Source organism: Lampetra planeri, chromosome 1 (assembly GCF_965212315.1).
Source record: "Lampetra planeri chromosome 1, kcLamPlan1.2.h2, whole genome shotgun sequence".
NCBI lineage: Eukaryota > Metazoa > Chordata > Hyperoartia > Petromyzontiformes > Petromyzontidae > Lampetra > Lampetra planeri.
Genome location: NC_136107.1, coordinates 1,823,614 through 1,833,662, shown reverse-complemented (window position 1 = coordinate 1,833,662; position 10,049 = coordinate 1,823,614). Strand labels below are relative to the sequence as shown.

The window sequence follows — 10,049 nt, the reverse complement described above, 5'->3', positions numbered from 1 at the left end:
TGGGGTTTTCATAGTTTATTGACTGACAAGAAGAAACAAGGTTGATGATGCGAGTTGACCTCCCCAGCAGGGAAGGCTCACTTCTTGGAGCTCTCCTCCTCCTTGGACAGAGTCTTCAGGATCTCCTCCTTCTTGGCCAGGAGGCGCTCCTCACGGCGCTTGCGTGCTTCCTTTGTCTTGGAGCGACGAGCCTCTGCCTGGTCACTGCAGAGCAAAGCAATCAGGACGCACGTGGGTTAGGTTTACAGCGAGTGACAAATGTTCACATGTTAATCCATGATTGTGAGAACACACCGTATATCAAAGCCAGGAAAGTGCAACACTTCTAAATTCTCGGGTTGGCACGGCCACTTACGCGAGGAGCTTCTTGCGGGCCTTGTCAGCCTTCATCTTGTGGATGTGCTCCATCAGAATGCGCTTGTTCTTGAACACGTTACCTTTCACTTTCAGGTACAGATTGTGGTACCTAAAAATTACGTTCATAAAAACAGTCAAGCCATGAACCGCATACATTCACATAACAAAAATAACTCTATGTGTTGTAATGTATATTTGGCTGTTCTTAGGTGGTCCTGCTTTTTCTGCGAGTGGCACTCACATGTGGCGATCGATCTTCTTGGCCTCACGGTACTTGCGCAGGAGACGGCGCAGAATCCGCATGCGCCGCATCCACACCAGCTTCTCTGGCATACGGGCGTTGGCTGTACCCTTGCGCTTACCTGCAAGGACAGCAGAAAGAAACATTAGAAAGGCGTGGTTATGATGCTTGATCTGAATTCAGCAAATTAAAATCCAACTAGTTCGTTACAACTTTGTACTTTTACACTCTAAAAGCTACACCAATCAATATTGCATTGTTCAGGGCTAGCACAGGATTCATGCAACCATGAGATATAGAAAACACGGGGCAACCCGGGACACCCACATTACCTCAGGTCTTGCATTATTTCCCACCTAGAATCGGTGTTCACACACTCAAGAGCACGCCCATAAGCACACAGATTTCAAACAACTCCTGCCAACCATTAAAATTATCACATGGTCGGCAGCTTTTTCAAGAGGACAACATTGAGCATGGCTCTTTTACAAGCATACACTAAGGGTGTGAGAGAATGTAGAGCACTAAGAAGAGAGACGGAGTGCCCGGCACAGGGTGAGCGAGGCACCAGGGTGACCGCTTACCGTAGCCCATGTGCCGACCCTTGCGCCGCGCCTCCAGGTTCTTGCGGCAGCGTGCACGCGAGTGCACCGCCACCGGTTTGCGGATGATCAAGCCATCCTTAATCAACTTGCGGATCTGCTGCCCTGAAGACAAAAAAAGAACGAGGTTAGAACAAGTGAACAAGTGGGGTGGACGAGGGTTAACACTGATAAATGTAGTTTTACCCCCTTTTCATATAGAATTTACCAAAGGCGAGTTTACCCACGTTTTACCACTATAAAACTCTTACAAAGTCAATGTCTAACATATTCTTAGGTTTTTTCGGTAAAGTCACATAGGTAACAAAATTTAAATTAATAAAAGTAAAATAAAAAATTAAATAAAAATCACGACGTTTCGGAGGCAACACAAGTCTCCGCCATCAGGTGGGACCGTCACAGCTAGATTTGCTGTATCAAGTGAGCCAAGTATCAGTTTCCACAATGTTAAGACGCTGTGGTTTTTGTGGCGATCCTTACTTGAGTTTGCGTTTGCGATCTCGTTTGTTTCGTTGGGGTCCAGCCAGACCTTCTTCTTTCCACAGCGCAGCACGCTGGCTGACAGCCGCTTCTGAAGCCGTAGCATACTGTTGAGCGATAGTCAAGTTACATTTTAGTTCATGACGAGCACCATCTCAACTTTAAACGTTATTGAGGCACGTATAGAGTATATTTTAGTTCATGACGAGCACCATCTCAACTTTAAACGTTATTCAAGCACGTATAGAGTATATTTTAGTTCATGACGAGCACCATCTCAACTGTAAACGTTATTGAGGCACGTATAGAGAAGTGTTTGCTCCCACTGTGGACAGTTCTCCAATGAGGGACGGGCGAAACCAGAGATTCATTTCAGTCGGTCAGCAAATCCTAGTCACGTGCTTATTCCAGTCTACCAGCGAGCCGGAATGATTCAGTCACATTTTACACGTTGCGTGAAACAAAAATATTAAAGAGCTACAAAACACGAGGGATATAACACGTGGAATTTTGAACACACCGGCACATATCACACGGACTGCAATTAAAAGGCGTATTATTAGTATACGTATCTATAGACGTGTTATACATCATTCGGGCTTCAACAAAGTCAACTCGCAGATCTCTTGCCGAAGTCTCAACGCGGTCTACATCGGTCTTTATAGAAATTTTATTTAATTTGCATCGACTGCAAACGATTATAGCACGGAGTAGCAGAAGTATACAAAAGTATGTACTTATACAGCCTTCAGTCAAGCCACTGCTGAGGGCTTCCACATGCCGTGAGTTATTTAACCAAACTTGTGCAGTTCTGCATTACAGCTATGTAGACCAAATCGATTTGGGTGGTGCCCACAAGTTAGGTATAACTAGGTATAATACTGGACAAACGCGCATAAGACACGTGGTTAAAAGGATGATTATAGCATTCGGTACAAATATAGCGCGCATAGGCCATACAACACACAACTGCCTACATTGAGCAGGCGAGAGCCTACGGCCTAGAACGGCGTGTTGTACAACACGTGTGTTCACACATCAGCGACGTTTAGTCGTGTCATCCAACACTGTTGGGACGTGTTGCTCAGGTACATGAGTTGCGTACATCAGATTTTGAGGTGGTAACCCACGTAGTGTCCACCACACGAGTTGCGTACATCCGATTTAGAGGCACCGAATGCAACGCAATGGGCCAACGCATCTCGCGTACACCATTTTAAAACTACATCATGGGCGAGTTGTAACAAAGCACGCAGCAACATCGCCGTCTTTGTACGCGTGTGTTTAACACACTCCCTCGGCTCAATGCAACAAACGTAATCGACTCCCGTTATCGTTCGCGTCGATAACTGTTGCTGGCCCGCCTGGTATTTCGCGTGATCGATTGGGCGGCAATTGCGATACCATTTTAAACCTCACTCGCTGTGTAATGTTTATAACAAACAACAACGCACTCATAGCCGTGCCATCAAGCGAGCACGGAACGCCGAAAGCGCGGGGCGAGGCGGCGGCGGCCACGCGGCGACTCGGCCCCAAAGCCTCGGCCTAAGGCCCGAAGCCCGGCCCGCACATCGCTCAGGACCAACATCCCGTGCCGCAGCCGGGGACGACCGAGCAAAGGTCGACGCAGCGAGACCCCGTGGCTAAGCAGAGCGCAAGTCCCTGGCCGTGAGGGGACGAGGGACGGCCGAAGATGGCACGGGAAGCCTCCTCGGGAGCGAGGAGAGCCTCTCACCTCATGGCGTCTTCTCGGGGTCCCACCAGCAAGGACCTTTGCGCATGCGCGGCGGCGATACCACCCCGCCGTCACAGGCGGGGGGGTGGAGTGGGTCTGTGAACAATGACGTTTAGACGCTTATTTTAATCTTTCGCTATTTTGAATTGAATTAAAGGATGATTCTAGATTTGAAGCTTTTGTGACTGCAAGGATTCATACTCTGGGGTTTTTTCGGTAAAGTCACGTAGGTAAAAATAAATAATAATCAAAATAATAGAAATAAAAATGTATTGATGATTTATTATTTTATTTCTATTATTTTTAATTTTTATTATTATTTACTTTTACCTACGTGACTTTACCGAAAAAACCTAAGAGTATGAATTAGAGGAGAAGGCGTTAGGGAGGAAATGCAACTAATCGCACGCATCGCACGCTTTGTGGTTACGTGGAGACGACGCGTTAGGCGACTTGTGTTTGCGTTCTACTGATGGTACGGTCCATTGCCGATCCCCGGTGGGGGTCGGGGGGGGAGACTTGCGATCCTTAGGTTTCCAGGGTACACGTGGCTCGCCGCCGCTAGGGGGCGAGCCCGCACAGCGGCCTCGCTGTCAATTGTCGCTCTTGGAGGTTGCCTTCTTAATTTTGTTTCTAGATTTGAAGCTTTCGTGACCGCAAGGATTCATACTCTTAGGTTTTTTCGGTCAAGTCCCGTAGGTAAAAATAAAAATAAATAATAAACTAATAAAAATATATATTATAGAAATAAAATAAAAAATCACGACGTTTCGGAGGCAACACAAGTCTCCGTCATCAGGTGGGACCGTCACAGCGAGATTTACTGTCTCAGTATTTTTCCTCACTTGATACAGTAAATTTAGCTGTGACGGTCCCACCTCATGACGGAGACTTGTGAGTTCTTATTTTTGTTGTATTTTTTTGTATTATAATTAACGTGAAGTTTTCATGTTGAAATTTGAGACGCGCTCGGGGTTTCGGTTCCACGTTCGATTCAGAGGCGTTGAGACACTGCAGAAGGCAGCCCACCCAGTAAACGTTGGGCCAACGCGTGCTTTTCACATATTTCAGGTGCATTGTGACATTGTCCCTACCTTCTTCACATCTGTCAATCCCTTACCAGTGTCTGCCTTATTACAGACCAATTCAGACCTTATGGGTCACCCCGTGGTGCCCTTATAAATGTTAAAGTTCATCCTACAAAGTCCCATCACAAGGGAGAAACACAAACAAATAGACAAAAAATTGTCACGAAACAAACACTGTTTTATGTATTAATTTGGATAACTGGTGTCCATGATGCTGCTTCTCATGCTGTCTGTGATCTTGCATGCTGATGCTGCTCGCTTAACATGTGGATGCACACACTCATGTTGTAAATGTACAATAATAAACAGAAAAAAAGTGTCCCACGACTTTTTTATTTATTTGGCCGTATGATTCTTTTTTCCCCGTATTGAAACGGATGTACGCAGTATGGACCTGAAAACTCAATTTCCCTGCACAAGAATATGGCTAAACGGTTAGAGGTTGACAGGTATGCTGTACGTGGTACAGTTGTGAGTAACTTTTAGAGGCCTGTCCATATTTTGTTCTGTTGTATTGTAATTTTTTTCGACTTTTGTAACTGGAAAGCATTTGATTATTTTTTTTTACAAAATGAATAGAAAGTCTGCAAAATGTGAAAATGCACCAATTTCAATAATGACGAGTTACGGTTAGCGCGGTTGGCTGCGTCGGCTGCAAAATAATTTAAAATTTAAGATTTCCAGCACTTGCACGCACGCTGAATAATAAACTAATAAAAATATATATTATATAAATAAAATAAAAAATCACTACGTTTCGGAGGCAACACAAGTCTCCGTCATCAGGTGGGACCTCAGACATGTCGCCTCCAATTACTGGCAATCCGTCTCTCCCTAATAAATACGCCAACGTTGACTCAACGTTCGTTGCGAAAGACGTTCAACATACGCAGATAAACTCAAACATAACATTCCAAATGTTCACTACTACACATTAACATTCCTATTGTATTTAAAAAAAAATCAATTTACGTTGAATGCATTCATTGAAAATGTGCTAACAAATATTCTTGGCAGTCTAAAATTAAACCAACAAGTGGCAGCAGCGAGTAAAATAATGGACATGCTGCAAGATGCTATTTTTAGTGCTGCCTGCGGTGGTGAGAGGCTGTGTGGGGAGGGGTGGTGAAGGGCAGCGCTGTGGCCTACAGAACATCGGTTAAATAAGTAATATTTAAAAATACTTTTTTTTAACACGCTTTAATGAAATGTACCGTACCAGTAATGGCAGAACTCCACGACTCCAGGAAGTGGCCCCGAGGCTTGCCATAACGTAAGGGGGCGTGGTGATTTACAGCCAATGTCAGTTGACCGTGGACAATTAGAGCAAAGCCGAAACATAACATATACAAATGAATGTTTAAAAATACTTTTTTTTATTTTTTATGATAGAATATGGTATTGTCATCAGCATGACATAAGTATATCAAGTTTGCAGTCGATACCACATTGGGAAGTGGGTTAAAATTAGTTCCAAGATTTGAGGATACGACAACAACAGAGCGAGTTGAATAAAAGCGTGTAATAATAACAACAAAAAGAGCTGTTATAGTTCTTTGGATTCCTCCAGTGTACATACAAATTCTGTTCTCTTTGGTTCTTTCGGTAAAGTCACGCTTGTGTTGCGACCGAAACGTCGTGATTTATTTTATTTTTCTACCTACGTGACTTTACCGAAAGAACCAAGGAGTATGGGTTCCTGCAGTCACGAAAGCTTCAAATCAAGATACAAATTCTGATTACGTGGGTGCAGGGCCTGTGGGGCAGGCAATACATACTTACAGTGGTGGGCCAATGTTATGTCGATTATGATGGTTGCAACCACATGCTTTCGACACCACGCGGGCGAGATGTTAACTACCTCGCCTGGTATGCAGAAGGTCGTGGGTTCTCGATCCCAACCTCCGACGCCTGCTGCTGTATATATGGAGTTTGCGTGTTCTCCTCGTGGTCGCGTGGATTTTTCTCCAGATCCTCTGGGTTTTCTCTCCACAGTTAGAAACATACGTTTAGAGTATTTGGCTGCGATACGTTTCCACATGATAAGCCACTTCGTTGAGCTATCATTTGTAGCCAGGTCGCTTCTGAAAAACAGCTACATGCCTCAGTGGGCCTTTACCTGATTTTATAAACGTAGTTAATAGTTGGTTTGCTCGTCAGAACTGGCACGAACAATTTCCCAAGATCTCTGACCCTACACGTGGATGTCTGGCCATCTATATTCATGTGGGAGGAAACTGGAATGTTATCGCAATCGTGCAAGGCGATGAATAATGCTTTCGGATGGCCGCGGAAGATATTTATCACAGCGCTCACCCACGTGTCGTAATACCCCGGTTTGTGCCGGCGATGCGTTCCTGAAGGGTGCGACAACTAATGAAACGACGTAAATCAATGCAATTTACAGGCGAGGTGGAGGCGAAGGTTGGGGTGACGGATACGAGAAAGGACGGATGATGGTGTCAGCGACGTAAGTGTGGGTTGAGTCGACGCAAATCAGGTAGTGGTATTAATAAAGTGACGTATTTGCAAAACGACGTAAAATTTGGGAGACGTAAATCGGGGTCTTAATGTAACTCATATCAATGTTGCGATGTTATCTTTGGTACCGTAGGGTGCCCATTTCACTGCACCAATCATAGCCAAATTAAGCGAGTTAAACGATGTGTAAATGGGTTTTTGTTGTGTGTGCAGTCATCAATGACCGAGCAGAGTTCATCCACGTGCTACTTGAGAACCTGCTTCTCCAGTGACTCAAGAACTTGGTTCTCCAGTGACTCAAGAACCTGGTTCTCCAGTGACTCAAGAACCTGGTTCTCCAGTGACTCAAGAACCTGGTTCTCCAGTGACTCAAGAACCTGGTTCTCCAGTGACTCAAGAACCTGGTTCTCCAGTGACTCAATAACCTGGTTCTCCAGTGACCTAAGAACCTGCTTCTCCAGTGACTCAAGAACCTGGTTCTCCAGTGACTCAAGAACCTGGTTCTCCAGTGACTCAAGAACCTGGTTCTCCAGTGACTCAAGAACCTGGTTCTCCAGTGACTCAAGAACCTGGTTCTCCAGTGACTCAAGAACCTGGTTCTCCAGTTACTCAAGAACCTGTTTCTCCAGTGACTCAAGAACCTGGTTCTCCAGTGACTTGGCTGGTGGCTATGATGAGTGGGGGGATATTATGAGTGGCTGTGGCTATGATGAGTGGGGATATTATGAATGGTTGTTGGCTATGCTGAGTGGGGATATTATGAGTGTCTTGTTGGCTATGATGAGTGGGGATATTATGAGTGTCTTGTTGGCTATGATGAGTGGGGGGATATTATGAGTGGCTGGGTGGCAATGATGAGTGGGGATATTATGAGTGGCTGGGTGGCTATGCTGAGTGGGGATATTATGAGTGGCTGGGTGGCTATGCTGAGTGGGGATATTATGAGTGGCTTGTTGGCTATGATGAGTAGGGATATTATGAGTGGCTGTGGCTATGCTGAGTAGGGATATTGTGAGTGGCTTGTTGGCTATGATGAGTAGGGATATTATGAGTGGCTGGGTGGCTATGCTGAGTGGGGATATTGTGAGTGGCTTGTTGGCTATGATGAGTAGGGATATTATGAGTGGCTGGGTGGCTATGCTGAGTAGGGATATTATGAGTGGCTGGGTGGCTATGATGAGTAGGGATATTATGAGTGGCTGGTTGGCTATGCTGAGTGGGGATATTATGAGTGGCTGGGTGGCTATGCTAAGTGGGGGTATTATGAGTGGCTTGTTGGCTATGATGAGTAGGGATATTATGAGTGGCTTGTTGGCTATGATGAGTAGGGATATTATGAGTGGCTGTGGCTATGCTGAGTAGGGATATTATGAGTGGCTGGGTGGCTATGATGAGTGGGGATATTATGAGTGGCTGGGTGGCTATGATGAGTGGGGATATTATGAGTGGCTGGGTGGCTATGATGAGTGGGGATATTATGAGTGGCTGGGTGGCTATGCTGAGTGGGGATATTATGAGTGAATGGATGGCTATGATGAGTGGGGATATTATGAGTGGCTGGGTGGCTATGCTGAGTGGGGATATTATGAGTGGCTTGTTGGCTATGCTGAGTGGGGATATTATGAGTGGCTGGGTGGCTATGCTGAGTGGGGATATTATGAGTGGCTGGGTGGCTATGATGAGTGGGGATATTATGAGTGGCTGGGTGGCTATGATGAGTGGGGATATTATGAGTGGCTGGGTGGCTATGATGAGTGGGGATATTATGAGTGGCTGGGTGGCTATGCTGAGTGGGGATATTATGAGTGAATGGATGGCTATGATGAGTGGGGATATTATGAGTGGCTGGGTGGCTATGCTGAGTGGGGATATTATGAGTGAATGGATGGCTATGATGAGTGGGGATATTATGAGTGGCTGGGTGGCTATGCTGAGTGGGGATATTATGAGTGGCTTGTTGGCTATGCTGAGTGGGGATATTATGAGTGGCTGGGTGGCTATGCTGAGTGGGGATATTATGAGTGGCTGATTGGCTATGCTGAGTGGGGATATTATGAGTGGCTGGTTGGCTGCGCTGAGTGGGGATATTATGAGTGGCTGATTGGCTATGCTGAGTGGGGATATTATGAGTGGCTTGTTGGCTATGCTGAGTGGGGATATGAGTGGCTGGGTGGCTATGCTGAGTGGGGATATTATGAGTGGCTGGGTGGCTATGCTGAGTGGGGATATTATGAGTGGCTGATTGGCTATGCTGAGTGGGGATATTATGAGTGGCTTGTTGGCTATGCTGAGTGGGGATATGAGTGGCTGGGTGGCTATGCTGAGTGGGGATATTATGAGTGGCTGGTTGGCTATGCTGAGTGGAGATATTATGAGTGGCTGGTTGGCTATGCTGAGTGGGGATATTATGAGTGGCTGGGTGGCTATGCTGAGTGGGGATATTATGAGTGGCTGGTTGGCTAGCTGTTACCTGTAGTTTACAGTGAGGCTAGGAATAGGTTTGCTAATGTGCTTGGCTCCCAAACGACTTCCCCACCTCGCCATTGCAATACAGGGATATCCATGTATAGATATACCATTAAAACGATGGGAAGAAATTCACGTATTACATAATTTAATGCTCTTCTCTGTAATACTGTATATAGATCCATCTCTTTCACAACATTCAAACACTAGTTGAGACGAACGTCATTCTAAATGGATCACCCAGTGCTTGGCATTTCAATGTGTGGCCACTTTTCATTTCGTGGTGTGCACTGCCACGAAAGTCAGGGCGGCGGTCTAATGTCAGGCAATGCCCCGGCTACCTGTGTGGCGCCTTCCTGCCAGTCCAGGCTGTGAGTGCACTGTCGCACTGGTACGTGTGTGTGTGTGTGTCTATGTGTGTGGTGTGTGTGGGTGTGTATGTGGGTGTGTGTGTACGTGTGTAGTGTGTGTGGGGAACGAGAGCGTCGTGGTTAGCGCACTGCACTACAAACCCGGCGGCCCGGGTTCCATTCCCGCTCACGGCCAACACCAGTGACGATTATCTGAACCGGTCTTGGGCCTCCCCTAGGTTGACTCAG

At 46.0% G+C, this 10,049-nt stretch overlaps 1 protein-coding gene across 1 annotated transcript; it reads right to left on the bottom strand.

The window, feature by feature from the left end:
- Positions 1-3,897, bottom strand: LOC144725425 (large ribosomal subunit protein eL19-like). Its single transcript, XM_078604636.1, has 6 exons — positions 3,416-3,897; positions 1,681-1,787; positions 1,183-1,305; positions 599-719; positions 356-466; positions 1-204 (listed from the first exon to the last, which is right to left on the bottom strand). Exons 1-6 carry the CDS (start codon positions 3,418-3,420, stop codon positions 78-80), a joined length of 594 nt encoding a protein of 197 aa, XP_078460762.1. The 5' UTR covers positions 3,421-3,897; the 3' UTR covers positions 1-77.
- Positions 3,898-10,049: the final 6,152 nt, after the last annotated feature.

Excerpts from the sequence above, each read along its gene's own strand:
- LOC144725425 (XM_078604636.1), bottom strand. Across the intron at positions 1,306-1,680 it reads GATCGCAAACGCAAACTCAA|GGCAGCAGATCCGCAAGTTG; the intron begins GTAAGGATCGCC and ends TTTTGTCTTCAG. Across the intron at positions 467-598 it reads AAGAAGATCGATCGCCACAT|GTACCACAATCTGTACCTGA; the intron begins GTGAGTGCCACT and ends CGTAATTTTTAG.